Source organism: Columba livia, chromosome 1 (assembly GCF_036013475.1).
Source record: "Columba livia isolate bColLiv1 breed racing homer chromosome 1, bColLiv1.pat.W.v2, whole genome shotgun sequence".
Taxonomy (NCBI): Eukaryota; Metazoa; Chordata; class Aves; order Columbiformes; family Columbidae; genus Columba; species Columba livia.
Genome location: NC_088602.1, coordinates 89,058,781 through 89,081,272, shown reverse-complemented (window position 1 = coordinate 89,081,272; position 22,492 = coordinate 89,058,781). Strand labels below are relative to the sequence as shown.

Here is a 22,492-nt window from a genome sequence, read left to right as displayed (position 1 = left end):
GTTACAGTCCTTCATACTGTCCTTTAAAATTCAGAATGGACACATCTCAGAAGATTCATAATCGACATGGACCTTTACAATTTATTCTACTGCTTCCTTTGCTCAGCATGCCTTTCAGCGCTTGGAAGTGCACATCCCATTTTTGCTTGAATAAGGCATTAAATATTGGTGTCGAAATTTTGTTGGATATGGTTTGACTTGATGTTATGCCACAACAGTGTTGTTCTCTAGAGATTAGCATCACTGTGGTCAGTTGAGTCATTGGGAGAAATTTGAAGTGCTTCTGGTTTCTCCATTTGGCAACCATCCTAATCCTTTTGAAATTGTTCTTTTGTAAGAGAAGGGAAAAAAAAAAAGGCTTTTCATTTTTCTGGCTTTCTTTGAGTTGGTGGATTCAGTCTTTCTGCTAGAGAAGTTGGTGTCAGGGTTCCCATTGACCAGTGGAGCATGCAGTACAAGGCCTCAAAAACTGTTTTGCCATCTGTGTGGGAACAGACTGCAGGAGGAAGAAGGCTGGCAAGAAAATGTTTAGCTGCTTCTTTTGTGGGGGCTGGAGCACTAAGACAGTTTGTTCTTTGGTTTGCATGCTTTTGAGCTGCTTCTGTTAAACTTACAGAAGCCTATAGACAGCCCAATGACTGGGAGCTTCCCGCACATCCGTATTTGGTGCTTGTACACCAATTTATGAGCAGCTTCTGTCAGAACCTTTCTGCTCCTCATGTCTGCAAGGTTCAGTAGCCAGCTCTGCAGCAATGTTTACTAGCTGCAAGTGAAAATTTGACTCAGAAGCTTTGGCTCTTAACCTCTCCTGTGCTGTGTGAACAACTTGGAGCCTGTGAGTAGTAGGACTTGCTGTGAATGGGCCATGGGGGAGCGTGGGTCTGAGGGGCTGTGAGCAGCACCTCCTGTGTTCTCGCTGCCGGAAAATAAACCAAGCCAAGTGCTTCTGATGCCGTGACACAGCAACAGAGGAAGATTTTCTGCTACGTGGGTTTTCAGTCTGAAAATACATTAATAAGGCATTACGATGTTACTACAAAAGAGTGCAAACCGAGTGCTAAGAAGCTGAATTGCTCTGAGAGATGCTGCGTGTGTGCTTCTGTTTCAGACCCAGGGCTAACTGAGCAGGTGTGGTGCCTGTGTGTGTGCAGTCCAGCAGACTTGGAAGTCTGTTGTAGGAAAAGGATGTTAGGGCTTGGCTTTGTGGCAAAGCGCAGATGATGATGATGCCTGCTTCATTTCTTGCTTTGCTTTCGAACTGGCAGGCACCCAGGGACTCCAGGGCAGAGCTTCACCTGAGGGATCCTTGGCTGAGAGCCCTTGTTCTCGAAAGGGGAGGTGGCTGTGAGCTCCTCCTGTTGAATACCCACATGGACATCATTCACAGGGTCAGGATGATGGTTTATTTCTTTAGCAGCTACAGTATTTAGCAGAAAATTTGGATTAGTTGGGTTTTAAGTCCAATTTAGCAACTGGAAATGATAGTACAAACCAGTTTAATAAAATAAGTGAGAATTTTTACATCTTTCTTATCTTTCTTGGACAAATTTTCAAGCTTTTTTTGCAAAGACATCTGCAGGGTACAATTGTTAGAGACCTCTCCATACCCTTTTTTTCTTTTGTCACCCCGGGGATCTGCGATGTTATGAAGCACACAATTAGAGAAACAATAAGTGCAATCTATGAGTAAAAGTGAGTTCTAAGTGACCTGGGGAGCCATAATACTTTTAATGGTCAGTGAAGATTTCTTAATATCCTATTGGACATTGCCTTTCAGTAATGCTTTGTAAGTATTATGAAAGGCACAAGCAGTAGGTCCTGTTCCGGATAAAGCAGAATTTTCACCAGGTATGCATGAGCTGCTTCCTCGACAGATGCACTTCATTGTGTGGCCTGCTGAGGACTCCATTGCCTGGCACTCCCCCTGCCCATTTTCCACCAGCTTGATTTTCTGTGTTCCCTGGCCCAAAAGGAGCTGGTTGTGTGGGAGTTCACAAAAGACAACAATAATTAAAGGCACGGGGGGAAAGGAGGAATGAGGCTGAAAAAGCCCTGTTCTTTGAAAATATCCTTACTTCAAAGCTGAATACATGAAGCAAGTGAAAGTGTTATGGAAGTTTTCTGGTCTCCTAAAGTGTGGCGTCCATGTTTTAGAAATGTTTCCAATAGTTTGTTTCTCAGTGCCTTTATTTATTTATTATTTTTTTTAGGAGTGCAGGAAGCATATAAGCATATCCTTGTACAAACATTTGTATCATAAGAGTTATTCTGCATTTGAAAATTATTTCAGGTTAAAGCATAATACAAGTTCAAGACAAAATCCTGAATAAGTCCGTGTGGGTCTAATGAGGCTGAAGTACATTTGTTTGGTTTATTCAGCTTTTGTAGTGGAATTTATTGCTGGTGTTTTGGAGCATTGTTGTTTTATAGAGTCCCCTATTTGAAACACAGACACATGTGAAATGAAAAAGACTGAATCAACTTCTGTCTTGGTATCAGCTCCAAGTTACAGTTCCCTTGAATACATAGGGCTTCAGAAAATTCTTAGTGACAGTTTCTATAGGTGAGCTTTGACGGTGAACTTCATTTTATCTGACATATAGTTAATATTGGTAAGGGAAGTAAGAAATGCCTTATTTTTATCTTCAGTGATGTATTATCCAGGTTACTGTCCTAAGAGAGCAGTTTGCAGGCAGAGGAACTGTATCTGTGCAAGACCATGGCATGGCAGTTCTGATTACTCTGGACCAAATGTTATGAGAAAGACTTAACTTTCATAAATATTTGTGAATGAAGATATGATTTCTTTAGGAAGGCAACTTGCACTGTTTTATACTGATACTAAATATTCTGTGTTTGTGTTTCAAACCTATAATCTATATAATGTGTATCTCATGCAGAAGAACAAGAATTATTAAAAACCATTGCTGCTCAATTTAAAAGAAAAAAAAATACAGTGTCATCTTAGAGCCAGTGAAGTAAATACTGTAGATATCGTGCTTCAAAGGACCAAAGACATGGAAATATGAAACAATGAATGCACGTTCCTGTGCTGTTCACAAACAAGGAATGTTAACGGTTCTGAATCTTCTCTGAAGATGTGCTCACTATAGCTTCATTCCTCATGTTCAACTTAGGTTTTTTTTTTCAGAGTCAAATACTTTAGAACATCAGGTAGTCTGTTTCTGATTTACACATTTCCCAAGCTTTTTCTGAATTCCTTTCACTGCAGGGCTAGATCATGCATGGATTTCTTGTATTCTAGATGGTGGAGTACAACCACTATTTCAGAATATAACGTTATATTACCACTTCATGTTCTTGATACTAGAGCCTGAAGTTGATTTCATGAAAAGAGAAATCACAGCCGCATTTGTCTCTTGGGGCATTCATGCAACTGAATCCAGGGTTTTAGATTAATAAATTACCCTTTGGCTAGTTCCGCAGTAAACTCAAGAATGCATAAATTAATTAGATTATTAAAAATGAGTTCCCTGGCCTGTTACTTTGCGACAGTTCTTGCATGGCCCTGAGGACAATTTTGACATAAAGTAGGTCATTTTGTAAGCAGTGGAACTTGGAAGTAGTTGAATAGAGAACAGTTACATTTTTTTCAAGTATATTTTCATGGATTGTATGCTACTACTTAGGTACGTTTTGTACTGTGATTTAGTTAACAAACATAACTAACGACTTAGTTATAGTCACATATGTTCCCGTTTGACAGAAAGGAGGTTTCTTTAGGTGAAGCTTGTGAGACTAGTTCATGTAGGTAATTTGATAATTTAAAATGTGTATTATAGCCCACATACATCGACGATTTCTTTCAAAACCTGTGGAAAAGGAAATTGTAACTTTCCACATGTAGTGATTTTCACAAAGCTATTAAATTTTTTAATTTCATGCCTTCAGAATCGTACCCCATCTTTGGGCAGAAATTGCTGTACAAGATCTGGTTCTTTCCCTGTGGGCCCTTTTTGAAATGTATCGTGCTTCAGATGAAATACAGTGTTGCATCTTCATAGTGATAATACAACAAAAAGGAGGATCAGGCTTTGTACTTGTCTGTTTGGGTTTTTTTAATTCCTTTTTTTTCTTCCAATGTTCACATTTTTAAAAGAGTAGGCCTACCAAGGACTGTTTCTGAAGATGCAAGTCAGGTGGCTGAGCCTTCATTGTTGTCCCTTGGATGCTGGTGCTGTAGCCAACACAGTTTAATTAAACACTCTTCTTGCATGTTAGTTGTCTTATACAGATCGCTGACACTTCATGTATTGATGTGATCAAGGAGGGAGCTGCTGCCCAGAGAGCGCTGTGTCTCGCCTTCCTCCAGCTGACGTGTGCTGTCAAAGGGACGGCAGCCTGCAGGAGGATCCAGAAGACCAGAACCGGGCTCTCTGGCTGCTTGTTCTGTCCCACTTTCCTTGATACGGTGACAGATCATTTCAGGCAACCCTTAAAGAGGGAGTGGGATGGATGAAATCTTGTATTGTGCCTGAAGGGGGAGGTTTGTTTAGTTTTGGTTTTTTAACTAATTCTGGCTGCCTGTTTTTTCCCTCTTGGGAGGACAACAGTCCTCATCCTTTGCACATGGTATGTTACTTTGAGTTAAAAATAACCTGTTAACTTGATTAGGTAGTATAGCATCTAATACTTAACCTGATTCCCACAGAAATTTAATTAAAAGAAACATTCAACAAAAACAAAAAGCCAAGAATTCACCCTCCTCAGTAAAACCAGTCATTGCTTAATTACTTTTAGCAATGCTGTAGAGTAAGAAGCAGATGTAGTTTCATCTTCTGTGTTTGTACTTGAGCAGAGTAAAACTGTGAAAGGGTTTATGGTGGCACGAAAAAGTGGACTTCGCTGTGTCTGTGAATAGAAATTTCTGCCTAGAGAGAAAGTGCGTGTTGAATTTAAACCAGTCGGTGCTTAAGATGGACAGGGAGGTAGCTTAGAAGAGACCGTAAGTCCAACCCTGTTTATTCTGAGGTTTTACAGTATGAGCAGCTGGAAATCCTCTGTAATTAGATGAGAGAGACTTTAGGGACCTAGTGTGGTAAACAGAGTTTGCCTAGCAGGGCTCAGATTTTTGGTTTGGTTTTCTTATTGCATGCAAACATATTTGTGTCATAAAGTCATGGACTTGAAAGGCAGCGAGGAGAATGTGGTTGACTGTGCACCCTTATTTCTGCTTACACAGGCTTCTGCTTTTCTGGTGTTGAGAGGAAAGCACTCAGAGAAAGCCAGTGCGTGATGGCTCGGTTAAGTCTCTGCTAATGGCTGGAGCCCTGTGTGTGAATTGTAGTTGAACAGGCTGCCTCACATCTGGCACTTTTTCTGATTGCTTCAATTACAAGATAAGCAGCAGTCTTCCGTGAAATTCCAGATAAACAGCACGTTGGGGGGGTTCGAGAGAGGAGATTGTGTATATATGAAGCTTCTTGTGGGCAAATCAGCCCAACTAGCCACTGTACTAAAACCAGCTCGTGTTTCTACCACTCTCAATACCAAAAGCACTTGGAATACTGTAGCAGGGTTTTGTACATACCCTCAGCAAAGTGAAAAGCAGCAAGTGCGTGTTCTTGTGACCAGGAGTGAAACTGCAGCAACGTCTTGATCTCTTCTCCATCTCTGCCCCCATTTTCTCCCCTCATCTGTGGATAATACCTAGAAGATTAATGATCTACTCACACACACACACCCCCCTGTTTTTTGTTGTTGTTGTTGGTTTTTTTGTTTTTTTTTTTTCCATAGGCTAGGGTCAGTAATGAAGGAAACTGTTTGAGTGTTGAAATGTATGCTGGCTTTGCATGCTCGCAGGAAAAAATAAAGAGGTTTGAAAGATGCTTAGGAGAAGAGGAAAGAGGATTTGCCTCTTAGCATGGGACTTAAGAGTCACAGGTTGGGCAGACAGTTTAGAAGCGGGAACCAAGAGGATGCCAGAATGAGTGACTGAAGGAGCAAGAGTTGGGGTGTGAGGAGTGGGAATAGAGGGTGAGTTTCATGGCAGGAAACTCTTGAACAGCAGCTCTGTGTGTATTAGTGAAGCAGCTGAGTTACTGGAAGGGCGGCGGATGATTTCTCAGAGTCCTGAAAAACAGTTTTAAGAGCAACATGTGAAACTCCTACATAAGTGTTGACCCAGATAGCGAGCGAGGCTGCAGCCATTAAGAACTGAAGGATGTCAAAGATGGCTGCTAGGTGATGTGGCTGAAGATAAGAAGTATTATGTCTTTGGAAACTTGTCCTCAGGGTTGAATTAAAAGAAATAATTCACTGGCTGGTTTGAAAGACACTCAGCCTGGGATTATTTATTTACTGTAAGTAATAGGGTGTGGTTTTGCTTTTAAGGATTGATTACTTTTCTTTTAAACTGCAAGGTTAAAAGAGTTCTCTCTTCCCAAGTGGCAGCTGGCAATTACTGTGAACATTTGAGGTGTTATGCTGATTAAGTTGCAGAAGCAGATACTTGGGACTTTGTGGGCAGAGCTGTTCCTTCTTGGTCACCTTGCTTTTTGTCAGGTTGGCTCATGTCAGCGAATTTGGAAACTGCTCCAATGTAGCTGGTGCTGGGTTTGACTTTCCCGTCATAATCCTCTTTGATTTTCGCTGAGGATAGGTTAGCCAGAAGGGACACAGCACTATTCCTGCATAATAACTCTGAGAAAAAGTAGAAGAGACTAGGATGTGATGGTTGGGAGATGAGCCAATGTGGCAATATACAGTTCACCTCTTGTGAAACAGAACAGCTGCTTTCTGGACCTCGGGGTCTCTCTGGAGTACTCTACTTAACCACACATTGCATGGTTTTTGTGTTGGTGTGTTAAAATCTTTCTAAAGCTTGCGCAGCTTCTCTTCTCTGCTTTGCCTGTTGGTTTGGTAGAGGGGTTGTGCCCATGCCTCTAACCATGCGAGAAGACTGCAGAGCTGACGCACCAGAGGCTTGCTGTGCTCTATGGTTACGGTGAGCATTGTTTCACCTGGTAAGCCTACACATCTAATCAGGAGTTACAGCTAGAGCAGAGGCACACAAAGCAAGGGTTAAAAACCTTAGTTTGGGACAGCAGTTGCTGAAGAAACAGGCAAAGAATTAGGACAGCTGGTTGAGGTGAGTGGGAGTGTAGAGGTAATAAGCATCCATAGTTGCGTGTTTTAAGTGCCTGCAATTTGATGTCTTTTTCCTTTATTTGTAAATAAGACAGTCAAGGGACAGTCTTTCCACAAGAGTTTGAGGCTCATAGTCTTTTTTTCATGGAGGTTTTTAGTTTGACATCATTTTTAACCTTTAAGTTGCATGAATTTGGAGCAGAAACTAAATACCAACAACAACAAAAACCAGACTCTCAAAAATTCATGCTTCTCAAGTCCAAATTCTGAGTTTAGAATATTAATGAATATATAAAATTACATTATTCTAAGATCCTCTATAGTCATATAGAGAAGTAGTTGTAAAAAACAGTATAAACTAGAATATTTTGACATGAGACGTATAATAACTGCATCTGTGTAGAGCTGCTTGTTTTGCAGATACAGATTGCAGGATGGAGGACAGGGTATTTAATTCAGGGCTGGCAGTGCTTGTGTCATTGCTGCTCATGTGATGCCACTACTGCTGCAGCTGATCTGGAACAGCTGAGACTCTGCAGTGTTGCTGCTTCTGAAGTCAGATCAGAAAGTTTGCAGAGATATTGTGCATGGACACGCAGAAATAGTTATTGTATAATTCTTCTGAGGGGATGTACCCAACTCGTGAAAAACGAGCGCAGTGTGTCTGCTTGTTACTGTTCTTCATAACATATCTACGCAAAATACTGGGAAGCAGCTGGTGTTTTGTTTTTCTGTGGTTTTAACATGTAGGTTGCTTTCTGCTCTCTGGCAGGAAAATCCTCAAAAGGATTAAATATGTTTATTTAAAGCGATACTCTAAAAAGGAATAAAAATAGTTTTGACCCATCTATAATTTGTTAATCTGGAACTGGAGGTTTGGGGTTTTTTTTTCGTAGTTGAAGCATTGTTTAGCTATCCTTCAGATACACTTGCTGTTAAAGGATATTTTCCACAAGCAGTTTTAAGACCACAGTCTTCCTAGACACTGGTTATTAAATGTGTGTATGCTTTCGTGCTTGCACTTTGCAGAGTACTTCACTGAAGTGATAAAAAAAGTCTTTGTCCATTTATATCACAGAGGTAAATAGTTACCTGTGTCACATCCATTATTTTTGTTTACAATTTTAAAAAACATGTTGTCTGAAAGTTTCTGTGAATGGCTCCCAATGTTAAAGTAACACAAATATTGTAAAAATAGAACATTTAAAGTACAAAGTCTCATGGTCCAGTTGGAAGGGAACTTGTCCACAGACAAACTTGTTTGGTTGCCTTTTTTCAGGGAATTGTGGGGGAGGAGAGCGAACACAGAGAGTCTGGATGTAATCACAGTAACACAGTATGTTTGGGATTGGAAGGGACCTCAGAAGATCATCTAGTCCAATCCCCCTGCTGGAGTAGGAACGCCTAGGTGAGGTCGCACAGGAACATGTCCAGGTGGGTTTTGAATGTCTCCAGAGAAGGAGACTCCACAACCCCCCTGGGCAGCCTGTTCCAGTGCTCTGGCACCCTCACTGAGAAGAAGTTTTTTCTCCAATTCAAGTGGAACCTCTTGTGTTCCAGCTTGATCCCATTACCCCTTGTCCTATCATTGTTTGCCACCGAGAAGAGCCTGGCTCCATCCTCATAGCACTCACCCTTTATATATTTATAAACATTAATAAGTAATCAAACTGTATCCTAGTTTGAGTTATCGTTCCCTTTCTTTAAGTAAATCAAACCATTCAAATGATTCAAGTTGCTAAAGATGCAACTGCTAAATCCACCCCAATTTTTGTTCTGACTGTTTACAGCAGTAATTTTTTTCATTTTTGTTATCTGTATGAATATTTCTTTCTAATGTTTCTATGGCCAGTCTCGCATTCAGTTTTTAATGCACATACTGTCACTGACTGCCTGAGACAGATTTCAAGAAGAATGCCAGGTCATAAATACCTGTCGGATCTGGGACACAATAGCACCGGTTCTTCAGTGGCACATTGCAGGGAGACTGGACAAGGTGCTTTCGGAGAGACTGTGCAGCCTTTTCTCGTTGTGAGAGTAGAGAGTTGAGGCTTGCATCTGAATTCAAGCTAGCATCAAAGTCCTGCTGTGCCAGGTGCTGAAGCTTAAGGTAAAAGGAAGATCTGGAAACCAAATGTGTGTTCTAATTGTTCTAATAAACCAAGACATCATGAGTAGGTACAGCAAACAACTGAAGGATTAACTAAAAAGAATAGAAGGAAATGATAATAAGAAAATGTGTCCACTCCAGACTGATGCAGCATTTGGTGGCAGTTAAATTGATAGACATCTGGTATTTGGAACAGTCAGAATTCATCTGATGTGGGATGCACTTTGTAGAAAAATACCAAGATGTTCAAATAAAAAAAAAAAACAATTGATTATAAGTTAATTTTTGCACCTTAATTTTAAACAATTTTGCTTTTGCTTCTTGCCCAGGTTCTCTGCCATTACAAATTGCTGGTGAAGATCTACACCAATTCCAGATTATGCTTTATAGTTTTTTAGTCTAAGATACTGTTGTTTTTTTTCTCCTTTGTTTTTTTTAAATACATGTTTAAATGTAACACCACCCTGCATTTTCCAAGAGATATGTGTCTACGTGTGTATGTGCAAGTGTGTGCATGTGTGTGTTCCATTGAATGGTTTCCAAGGACGGAGAATACTCCATTAGTAACTCAGACGATTTGTTACTCTGAAACTGAATCTTATTTTCTTCCCTATGATGATTCTGCTTTTGGAACATACAGGAAAAGATCCTTCATTTCAAGCAGAAGTACGAATAAATCTGTGCCTCTAATTCCAATCATATACATTATGGTAGTATTTCAAGATTTATATATTCTTATTTCTATTGCTGTTGGTATTTTAATTGTAAAATAAAAAATGCAGAAGTAAAATGAAATAGCTCCACTAACCACCTAGTCTCCAGCTAACCTTGTAAACCTTTCCAAAATTTATTTGAAAACATGATAAAAGAAGCAATATTCTGAACAGTCAGAATTACTCTAGATGATGAGGGGCATAATGAATAATATCAAGAGGTTAAATACTATGCTTTTTAATAGAAATGTTTTTTTTCGTGTCGGTGATGACTGTGTCTCATATGATTATGGTGAAGTATTAGTTCAAGATTGCACCAGGATGTACAGAGTTCGTTTGCTTCTGCTGAGCGTGTATGGCTGGGTGGAGAAGCCTATCTATATAATAATCTATCAGGGATTGATTAAAAAAAAAGTATATCTCTCAGAGATTTCAGTTGCATTTAATACTGGTATTTGAGTGCTGGCAGGGGTTACCCATAGAGGCTGTGGAGTCTCCATCCTTGAGATATTCAAAAACCATCTGGACATAGTCCTGGCACCTGGCTCTGGGTGGCCCTGCTTGAGCAGGGGAGTGGGGCCAGATAACCCCAGGTATCCCTTCTCACCTCAGCCACGCTGTGATTCTGTATGGATCAGGGTGATCATCAAAGACAGCTAGCATGGTTCATGGGATGTGTTTCCAAGTATTATTGCAGTAGCTGAGGACTGTTCTTGTTAGGTAGGTGTTGCCTGTTTTAACAGAGAAACCTCTAGTAGCGGGTAGGCTACTTGGAGAAACACCCTCAGGGTCACAGTTGTTCAGTCTCTCAACACTCAGCAACTCCCTCTTCTTAGCTGTTTATGTGATAGGTTAAGACATTCAACAAATTTTAAATTTCTGAAGGGGATTGTAAACCGCAGCCAGGCTTGGCCCTGCTAAATGGAGTTGAGCACTTCCTCCATGCGGGATATGTGGCGATCTCGTTGCTCTTTGGTGACTCTTTGAACTCCTTCCAGTGTATCCACGTCCTCCTGAACCGCTGGGCCTGGTGTTCCAGGAGGGTCCATGCCTGCCTCCTGCCCGCAGTGTGCTCGCAGCAGCTGGCACCGGTCCCTGGCTGTCACTCCCTGCCCCAGCTGCCCTTCCTCAAATGGCCTCCCCGTCCTGTGCAAGGGGCCTGGGCCTGGCCATGCCGAAAGGCCTCTCAGCTGGTCTCCTTCCTCCTCACAGGCAGGAGCGATGGCTGTGGTGGTGGTGGTGGCCCATCCGAGTGGTTGCTTTAATTGTTTTCTCTGCCTCCTAACTTCATATCTTTCTGTTTTTCCCAGATTTGTTTCAAAATAATCCCAAATCTCCTGTTGGGTTACACATATTTGAGGTTGTCGTAACACTGTCACCATTGCATCATCAACAGTTTTGTATGTAGACAGATCAAAATGCCCTTTCTTTCATTAAGCACGTGTACATTTTAGTCCTAAATCCTTGTGTTATTGGACTTGGTAGCAGTAGACACAAATGTCAACAAGATTACATTGATTTCTGAGTAGCCTGAGTGCAGAGGCTTTTTAGATTTTTGTTTGTTTGTTTCTGAAGTCTGAATGTAAGGAAACTTGGTAATGAAAATGGGAGTAAATTAAGATCTAGCAGTAACTTCTGATTGCCGGTCAAAATTTTTAGAGTTTGTTGACCTCTGTTTCTTCCACTGCTGCTTTTAAAGTGTACTAAAAGAATTACTCTGCAGCAAGTTATGATAATACTGGAAGTTTGGATCTCCCGTAACTTTCTAGAGCTGCTTGCTCTGACTCTCTAGGAGGATCAGTGGCTCATTAGGGACACTATAAATAAATACGGGGCTCATTTTTCTGTGCCACTAAGTAGGTCCCACTTCAGTTCAGAGCAAATACCTTATGTAAGTCTAGTGAGGGGAACTTTCCTCAGAGCATACATGTTGCTGGCGTAAGCCTATTGATAATGAAATTCAAAGCCTGTTTTCTCTTGTGAAGGGTGGACGGAGCTTTGTGTGAGCTGTCAAAGGAAATTAGGAGTTTAGTAGCTGATGTAGAAACAGAAGAAGAGACTTCTTTGTATTTCTTTCTCCTTGTGTATTTCTGGCAAATACTGTTAACTGTTTAGAATTGGGTCCACTGTACTAACCAGAAGTTAAAAATATCGTTTTTGGCAATAATGAAAATGAAAATAATATATTCATATCCATTCCCTCCCCTCTCATCTTATTGTTCCGATAAGGAATTACAGTAGTAGTTTAGTCTTGCTAATTAGAAATTCACCTCAGGAAAGCAACTAAGTTTGTCTTTGTTCTCAAGGATCAGAATCCTATTTTCTATCATTTTAAAGCTGTGTACGCATTCCGGTGGGTGCATAAATTGGTTTGAGGCTTCTGTCTTAAGTTCCTTTTTAACATTGCAATCCAGCAATTGTGTAATTTTGTAGTTGTCTTTATTTAAGACATTTACTTCCTCTGTACGTGACAAGTGATGCTTAACCCTGAGGAATGTTTAAAATGTGACTGATGAGAATGTGTCGGTGACCCTGTGATACACCAAGCGCGTGTTTCGTGACAGCATCTGGTATTACGTAACCATGGGCTGTAATTATTTGGATGTAGTGTCTGCAAACCGATGGAGCTTGGATGACGGTAGCATGATGATGCTAAAGGCAGTGTCCAAAGAAAATCAAATCGTTCTCTTGCACCTTGCCCATTAGCACTGGAGGCCTGCCGTGCCTTCTGATATAATATTTACATAGCAGTTGAGGTGTGAAATTGACTGCCATGGTGACATCCTAATCTATTTTGGCAGTGCTGTGATAAGTCGAGAGCATGAACATGTACAGACCTCTTTGGTGAAACTAGGGGGGACCCAAGGGAAAAGGTAAAGATACTGGAGCGGAAAGGGGAGTTTTCCTTGAATTTGCAACCTTGCTGTTTCAGTTCAGAGTTCAGTATTTGAAGCACTGGTGGGGGTGCAGCAAGTTCCTCTGGAGCTGCTTTCTGTGAGTAGTGTAAAAGTAGTGGTACATTTGTAATCAGCCCTGGCCACCTGCTCACAAAAAGAGCAAAGCAAAGCTACAAGCTTCTGAGTGCAGGAAACTTTCACCCTTAAGTTTTCCATTCTCCTCTGTGAACTTCCCCTAAGTGGGCTGTGTCTCATTTGCTGGGTTAGCACAGAAGGCTGCATCTGAAGCCTCTGCACATGCTTTAACCATCCACTGCAGTGAGCTGAGGGTGCTGTCCAAGCTGATAAAAAAATGTATCAGATGGCTTCTGTGATAGTGCTTATGCAAAGCACGAGGTATCCGAATAAAGAATGCTGGTTTGTGATATAAGGCAAGGTTGATGTTCAATCTCTTTAGTATAAAGTGCGTTGCTTAAGTAGTGTTTCTCTAGTCATTTTCTTGGCATTGATATTGTACCTAGCCTTGTTTTGTGCATTAGCCTTTTAATATAGTTCAAATTTACAATTTGCTAGCCCCGTTTCTTGTCTTTTAATGAAAGTGAGAAGTTCTTCCCAAGTCTTTCCAATCACGCTTTGGTTACTTCCTGTTGCTACCATGCCCGTGGACCAGGCTGCAGTCATTCAGAGGCTACTGGTCTCAAATCTGAAAAGACCATACTCTTGTTCATTAGTGTCTTTTAAGGTTTGAAACTTTTACTTGAGCTGCCATTAAATAGCCTGCTTGCTTCATTTTTGCCACAATTATATTTTAAACCTTTGGTCAGGGGAATGCCAGGAGGCACTGGTGCACTGAGATGCTTTGTGCTTGGGGGAGATACCTGATTGAGACAAATCCTTTTTCCTCAGGGATCTTACAGTGGTTTTCCAGGCATCAGTTGTGGGTTCTCAGAATTCACCCAATCTTGACCCAACCCTCTTTAGTTGGGATTATGTTCCTTTTCTGCAGGGTGTTTTTGGACCATCTTCAATTACTTATTTTTCCTCAGGCTTGTTCCTATTTCTCTTTCCCTTTTCCACTGGTAGGTATGAGTAGCTTGTAGTTTTCAGTCCATCTAAATCCTCAGATATGACATACTCAGAAATTGGTAAGGATTGCTTGAGGAAAGGCTAAGGAAGACTAGTCCTTTCTGAATTTCATGTTAGGGCTGATAGATAGCCGATTTGAAAAATCCAAAGCGAGTGCTGTAGGCTGTGCTAGCAACTGGTGTGGTGCAATGAGAGCTGGGAGTGCGGAGTGAAGCAGCTGGGGCTGAGCATCCATGCTGGAAGCATTTTGCAGTCTTTGCTTTGCTCTAGGCGGGTGGTGTGGAGTAACCATCCACTAGGTGTGTGCCAGGAGCACATCTTATTGTCTGGTTTTATCCACGAGGAATCTGGTTTGCATGCCTGAAACCCCTCCACATGCTGAACTGCAGTGGGGTGTGAGATAACATGATCCCAAGGAGTTGAAATGTGCACGTAGATGCCCTTGTGTAAAGTGTTGGATAAAGGGACTGACTGGGATAAAAAGCCAGATATGTAGCTTGATCCAGGCTGTGGCTTGCCAATGAATCAGTCATCCAGTTTGCTGGTGGCACAGTTTTAGGTGAAGTGCATTGCAGTATTAAGAGCAGACAGGATTTTGGTCTCGGCAATTTAGGGAAGCTGGAAATCAGTTTGTATTGGTGATGTAAACCTAAATCTGAATACCTGATTCAACAGGCTGTTAATACTGTGCAGACTGCAGTGGGAAAGAATTATGATGGTGTTTGTTAAAATGATAGAGATAAATGTAAAAGCATGCTATTAATTCTAGATGTATGGAGATTAGGCCAAATATGCGCAGTTTTGCAAGGAGAGTGGTAGCTTAGACATGGAAAAGACGGTATTTTAGACAGCTGTTTAGCCGATCTTTAGCTTAGGCAAATGGAACTGGCCAAGTTACATTTTGACAACTAGCTGTTACCACCAGCATTTTCTAAGTGGGCAACCACATGTTTTTACTGATGAACAAACATACCAGCTTTCCAGGTAAGTGCACATACTCATACTGTGAAGTAAATGTAATACAGAGGGAAAAGATAGGAAAATGAGGATTGTATTGTGATATCTACGTTACAAACATGTAACAGTAGTGCATGACCCAGAGTGCCTACTTGCGATGACATCTCTTTTTTTACTTTTAACACTAGGTCTACCCTGAATTACAAATCACCAATGTTGTCGAAGCCAACCAGCCAGTTACGATCCAGAACTGGTGCAAGAGGGGATGGAAGCAATGCAACGGCCACCCCCATATTGTGGTTCCCTACAGGTGTTTGGGTGAGTGACTGAGTTTCTGTCTGTTTCTTCCTGATCTTTGGTTTTTCAGTCTCTTCATTAAATAGAGAGAGAATCTACCTAAGTATATTTTACATCTCTGTATTCTGTGAGGTGGGGTTTGTCCTCTTTTTCAGTCCTTTAGAACTACATTAACTGGAAAGAAAATACTTCTGCTCTTCCCAATACTATTTTCATGAGTGACTGCAACTAGGCTTTTGCTTACTTCCCTGATTTCTGTCATTATCTGTTCTATCCCCTCTTTTTCTCCCATGTAGACATACATGTATGTGCCCTTTACAGTTTTTTTGCTTATCAGCTATCCATCTTTTCCCTAAATAAATATTTTTTCCCCCATTGTATTTTGGATATCTAGTACTTGGTCTCTTTACTGTGAAAGACAATGAGAATTGGTTTTTATTGAAAGCAAGCAAAGGATAGCTTATAAAGTCCCCTGTTTATTTCTGCAACTTTATTTCTTTAACAGTTGCTTGCTATTCTGTCCTGTGTCCTTAGTGCTTCAAATTGATTCACCAATCTAAAAGGGAGATTCAGTCCTTCGTTTTTTTCTTTTACTCTTCTCTGTTAGCTGTCTGTCTGCACTCAGAAAACAGTATCTTATTAATGTGCTGTTTTCATTAACATTCTAGGCACAACATTTTCCTGAGGTTTTTCTGTGAGCTATTTAAATATATTGCTTTACCCTTGCCATTTGAATTGTGATTAACTGGCTGCCTAGTTTCATGTTGAAATGCTGGAGTTCAGAGAGTTGGAACTTGCTTTTCTACTAAGCCAGGGCAGCTAAAATGTTGTATGGAAAGCAACTCAGGCCAGTTATGACATGAAATAAATAACAAAGAAATCCAGAAAACATGCAATCTTTCTAGAATTTTTGTTCATTTGTGTACCATAGGTAAAACACATGGCACACCCTGCCTGGTGCCCATCCAGTCAGTGTGACAACTTAACAAAGGCAGGACTGCAGAGTAACTCGCAAGCATGCTTACCACTGTGGTCAAAGGTGCCAAAATATCATAGCAGAGATGCAAAATCTATACTAAGAAGTATCATGGAAATGTTATTGTTCAGTAAAGTTTCTAGATCTGATGTTTGTATGGATATGAAATAGGTGTTTCTGGACCTGCAGTATATAATTGTTGGTGCTACCGCAGGTAAGAATAACTAGTTTATTCAAGTAAAAGCATTCAAGGAGAACCCGAATTTCAAGACTTATGGTGGGAGGAAGGACCTGCCTTTACTAGTATGAATCCTGACAGCGGGAAGCAACCTACTGCTTTTTTGTGTGTTTTCCAGGCTTCTACGTGAGTTGAATTGGTTGCTTCCACCAAAATTTTGAATGCTAAAAGGCACATGCTCTTCTACCCATTTGTTGCTGTGTTTACTTTAGCTTTTCATGCTTAAGGTAAAAACATCAGCTCATAGTGTTGATACACTTGTAGGGCCAGATAAGCAACTTGTTAGAGGTGAGACAGAACTGCAGTCTCACTTAGCTTCATCATGATGTATTTGATCAGATTCCATGTGAATGCACTTGCACTAATTGGAGACGTGGCAGAAGAAGATCAGACTAGTGCAACTATAAAAATTAATTTTTATAATTTCTTGACATTGTAAGCAAAGCTATGAATTATAATCAGGGAACTATTATGCTCAGGACTATCTGTACTTATGTAGATTTGGTCAGTGCCCTGCAGAACTCACAACCTGATTTAAGATAGAAGACAATGTAATCATAAGAGCAAATGAATATAAATTGGCCATGAATAAATTTAACCTGGAAATTATAAGGACGTTTCTGCAAGAGTAAGGAGCTCCAACAGTCTTCTGGCAAAAGGAATAAGAAGACTAATAATTTAGATGGAAGCTCATAAATTTATGAACAGGACTGTGCAGTTCTCTGCAGGAGTGAGGAACTGGACTTGAACTTTTAAGGTGTCTTTCCAGAACTGTGGTCTTGAATGAAAAATTATCAGGAGTTGAATGCCTGTTGTCTTAGGTGGCAAGGTAGGCTTTGCTTGCTGGAGGCAAAAATTTTAAAGACACTTAAGCACCTCGTGCCCATTAATGCTTTGCCTTTAGCTGCTATTTTATATTTTAACATATTCTATTTTTTTTGTCTGATTTCTTTATAATTGAGGCTTATTCAGTTGTGTCTGCCTACTTTTATGTGTTTGTCATCCTTCTCCTATGCCACCCTTCAGCTTTTGACCCTGAATAGAATAAAACTGATAGAAGCAAAAGCCTTGGATACTGATGTTCCCAAGAGTTTACTGGGGGAAGAGTGGCCACACAGTTACTTTGACTGGAGGAAAAACAGTGAGCATGACTGTTACCTATAATTTCTCCATTAAGCAGCCATCCACTTGTTCTGTGTGGTTGATGTTGGGACTTTCTTGCATGAAGGGAGAAGGTGGGAGGAGTGGGTTGCTGTCCCACACGTGAGGCTGGGGGTACAGCCCATCATGGGAAGCTGGGCCTGCTTGGTGCCCAGTAGCTTGGTGTTCATCTATTGCCAGCAACCCACGGTGTCCTCTCCTGCTGGCTCGCTGCCTTCATAGTGGTGAAGCTGGTCATAAGATGAACAGATCCTCTGACACGAGAGGAAGTCTAGAAAGAAAAAATTTAAAAAGTGTGGCTTGGGGTTTTTAACAAAGACTGTTCATTTACTTTTCCCGTTGGACAGTTACCCTTTTAATGTATTACTTTGATTTTTTTGTAGTCTAAAAGTTGTGGTCAGATACCTTGAATACGCTTGCTGCCTTGTAGGCAGGGAAATGGTTGAATGCAGTCTGTTGATGTCTCATGACTTTGATGAAAAATTATCTTTTTAAATAACCTTATGCGATATCACATTGGTTTTCCTATATTTTGGTAACTAATCTTGTAGCCTGTGCAGACAGCTCAGTATGGGGATACTGGTTTTATTTATTATCACCGTAAGCAGTACTATGTCTGTCTCAGAATACTTTTTTCTTTTTTTCCTTTATCTCTTATTACTTCTTCAGTGCTAAAAGATATATTTTTTAAGGCTGGATCTTGCCTGTCAGCTCTGTGTATGCTTCCACTGTCCTTGGGGTGGTAGCTGCTAGTGGGTAATTTCAGGAGTCAGGCGCTGGCAGTGCCCGTTCCTCAGTAATTTTAGTGCAAGTAGACCCTCAATGTAGCCCACCATTAAATCCATTGACTCTGCTAAGAATGAAGATGCCAAAAGAATGGCCGTGGGCAGCTGACTGTAGGACTGAGTATTATACATTTTACTTTGCTGCGAGAGTCACTTTCAGTATATTGAGTCAGCTTGTAGTTTCTTCCATCTTGACATTGGTTTTCCGCAGAGGTGAGAAGCACTGAGTGACAGAAATGTGTCTGCTTTCAGGACGGAGCATCTTCATGGTCCATTTCATTTTAGTCTTCAGCTGAGGCTTTCTGAGACGTGTAGAGACCATGTCGCTACAGTGCTTGGCTGCTCCATTAGTTTTTCCTCTTTGAGACTTGTGCATGATAGTAGTTACTGCAGCTATTTGTAGCCGTATGCCTCAGTAATGCTGATCAGCTTTATTAGATTACACAGCTTCATGCTTTCTTTTCCTAAGTAGATGCAACTAAAACATGAAAGCGATAATGTAAGTAAGGCAAAATAAAAGCCCCTTATTTGCGTCAGCCATGTGTCTTTGCAGTGAGCACATAAATATGCCCCCTAAAAATGTTCTAGTTGAACTCAAAGAAGAAGAGCACTACTGGTTTAATTTAATTTTAAGATACAATTTTGTTCCTGTGTGCAGGGCTTTGCAATGTTCTTACAACTGCAAGCTTTGAGAAAATGTTCTCATGCAATAAATCTGATTTACTGATGTATTCATTGCGTGCCTGCAGGGCCACAGGGGATTAATGTACAGTTTCAGTTAGTTGAAGAGGGGACACTTACTGTGAAAAAAAAAATTGAGTAAATTTTAGTTACCTTTCTGAACACACTGAAGGCATTTGCCTTAAAACTATCTTTATTTTTATCTTCCTGCTTTTAGAAAATGACCTCTTCCAGTGTGTGCTTATTCTGGCTCAAAGCTCTGTTAGCCACCTGATGTCAGACATAGGAATAGAAGTGGATATTTAGGTCTCTTGAATGATGGTGTCCAACTGCCGTCTTCAAGGGCAAAAAAAGTCTGGGGTTTGAGGAGAGTTTTTAAGTAAGACAAGTATTAAAGGATTGAATTGCTTGACATGGAGCCACGAATGTGTTTTGGTGCTCGGGCAAAGACGATGAGCTGTGAGATGCGCTGTAGAAGAGCGTGGATCCACAGCGCTTCCTTGGCGCAATGCAGGTTCTGTGTGCTGTTGTACTTGCACCTGCAGCACACAAATAGTGGGTACTTTAAGAAGAAGCCCTCCAAAATGGTGACTAAGCTTGATGTGGGGACAGGCCACAGGGTTTCATCGGGGTGTGCCAAGAAGTGCATGATTTCCACTTTGTTTTATGGAAACTGTTCTTGAAAAATAACCTTTCCGTGTTAACGTTGGAGTGAGGTCAGCCACTGGCTGCAGCTGGAGGGCAGGACTTCTGCCTGTCTTGGGCAGCCTGGGCAATAAGCAGTTCTGGTTTGCTCTCTCCTCTTTCCTTTCCTGAGGAAAAAAAAGCTGACAAATTTGTGCAGCGTGGGCTCTGAAATTAGGTAGTTCACTCTGTGTTCACGTCTGCTGGTGGGAGTGGGCATCCTTGTCCCAATGTCTTGATTCTTTGAATACCTTGCATACACGTCGTTTATTCAGAGAAGTATAGCCATACATATCATTTACTGTTGGTGAAATATCCCCCAGCCTAGCTGCTCGTTGTGCACAGTAGCCCTGGAGAGGGCGAAGCTAAACAACACAGATGTTCATGGATCAGTCTGTGGATATGGCGCTCAAACAACTGTGAGACGGGGTAAAGGGGAATCACCAGGGCACTGATTAGCTGAGCTGTGTAAAGTACTTGCTGGCTCACTCACACATGACTCCCGTTTTGTTATCCCATCATGTATGCTGCTGAACACTGTATTCAGACAGTGTTTGAAGGATCCAGATGTAGTGGAATATCATTATGTATGTAGCCTCTGTCAATCAAAATGGGATTACTTGCAATCATTTGTTCATAAACAAGTGGATTAGTTTATATGACAAGTATATTTTGCTGTTTGGTTATGTAGTGAAAAGCTGGCTTCTGTCTCTGGTTTTAACAAAAAAAATCTTGTAAAAGATTTATTAACTTGTCATGCTTTATTACTCTTAACAGCTCATAAAGTTAACCACTTGTTGATGTCAGAAGAAAAGGCATACTCAAGTTTTGATACTCATGCCTAGCAAATTATACCAAAGAAAAGACCAAGGTTATGCATGCATTGAATCATTTAAATAGAGATACATGTAATTGTCAGTTCTCTTGGTTCATCTGGTAGTTTACTTGCAATTCTAACTGGGATTTGTTTTCACACAAGCCTATTAAACTCCTGTTTACTTCTGCTATGTGGCAATATTTTTTTTTTTCCTCTTCAGCTCCCTGTCTAGAGCGCCTATTTCTGTCTGCAACGGCAAAGCTTCTCTTCTAGATACCTTGGAAGCGCTTTCTGCTAGCTTCTCCGTGTGGTGCCTAATCAACAGAATGACATGAAATAATTATCTCAGAGTTTTCCTGTCCCTGCTAGTTTAGCTATCCACCTCCAGCTTGCCTCAGTCTCCACTCAGCCACGTGAGTGATGCAGACAAGCCTCATGCCACACTCTTTTCCTAAAATATAAAAATGCACTTAGTTTCAGCCTACACGACTACATCATGTCTAGTTTTTCTGACAGCACTAGCTGACAGGAAGGAGAGGATCTCCATAAAGACTGACAATCTGAATTGCTTAGTGAGGAGACTATGGGTAGAGAAATCCCAGGCGCACTGAAAGGCACAACTGTTCTTTGGGAGAAATACTTCATCTTTCTCCTTTTCTCCCTCAAAGACAATATTCCTACCTACTAGTGGTATTTCAGGTGTAGTGCTGGCGGGCGGATGAGAAAGCCCTGCCTGCGCAGACTAGGCCCGTTTTTTTTGTGAAACTGCAAGCGCTGCAGGGATAACGAGGTGCCCCAACGCACTGGCTTCCTTCCACTGCAGCAAAGTCTTGGCCGGAGCTCCCCAGCCAGGTCCAGCCCAGGCCCAGAGCCGTGCCGTGCTGCTCAGGGCAGCTCTTGGGCGCTGTGCCAGCGGTCAGAGCTCTCTCCTGTCTGTGTCCTTGCAGCTGAGCCAATTCCAGCAAGCTTTTAGGGCCTCGGTTCATCCAGTGTGTTCTTAAAAGTGCTTCTGTCAGTGGTGTAATTAAGAGCGTGCCCTGACATGCTTCATTGAACAGAAATGGTTTTCTGTATATATCTGAACTCTGTTGGCCTGAATGTTGTGGTCAGCTTCGATTATAGAGAAGAAAGTGGCTGTTAAGCATCAGTTGGGTTACTGATCACTCATACAAGTAATGAACTTGTCTTTTAATTACAATTCTAAGCAGCCGTGTTACCTTGTGATTTATAACTGTCTTTCCAAGTATTTTCTTCACAGAGCGGGACTGTATAAACTGTACGTTAAAAAAAAGTATGAATTAAAGTGGCCTTTGTCATGTTTCAGGGAACCAAATACCATCAGCTGGAGGAAGAGGTGGGGAGTGGGCAGAGAAATGCTGAATGAGGTCGCCCACCAGTAGCACGAAAACTTCCTCAGGCAGTCACAGATCTGTTTCTGGAGGATTCCACCTCCTCACTCGAGCCAAACATCAGTTCAATTGTTGGTTTAGCCAAATCCTAGTTGAAGGCGTGGAAACCTTGAAGTGAAGAGATCAAGCAAAATTAGCATTCTGGTGGTGACCAGAACGTACCCTCATGTATGACTAAGAGTAAATGTAAAACATTTGTGTATAATAAGCCCAGAAGAAATAAATCTGAACTTCTGTATTTCTGTGCGTTTATAGGGTGTATGCATGTTTTACCTGTTTGGTAGCTGCAGCGAGGTTTTGACAAGAAAAAGAACAGGTCAAAACACAAAAACTTCTTGAGGTCTTGAATGTAACAGCTCTGCAGATCTACTTACTCATCAAGCAGTAAAATAATTCCTTATAGGTAAACGTTGAAAATGAGGGGCTTATTTGTCTCTTTACAATGGACAAAGGCAGCCAGAACCAGGTGTTGTATACACTTGTGGAGCTCACAGGAAGCAGTCAGTGACACGTGAAAGTCTTCTTCATAGCTTTCTATTAAAGACAGCATTACCAATTGTAGTAAATACTG

At 41.1% G+C, this 22,492-nt stretch overlaps 1 protein-coding gene across 4 annotated transcripts in view; it reads left to right on the top strand.

Annotated features, from left to right (window-relative positions):
- The window catches only part of APP (amyloid beta precursor protein), a 222,680-nt gene that overhangs the window by 58,909 nt on the left and 141,279 nt on the right, over positions 1-22,492 (top strand). For all 4 annotated transcript variants that reach the window (XM_065065694.1, XM_065065681.1, XM_065065689.1 and 1 more), the window contains exon 3: positions 15,062-15,191. In XM_065065694.1, coding sequence (XP_064921766.1) covers positions 15,062-15,191 — 130 coding nt within the window. The remainder of the gene's footprint in view (positions 1-15,061; positions 15,192-22,492) is intronic.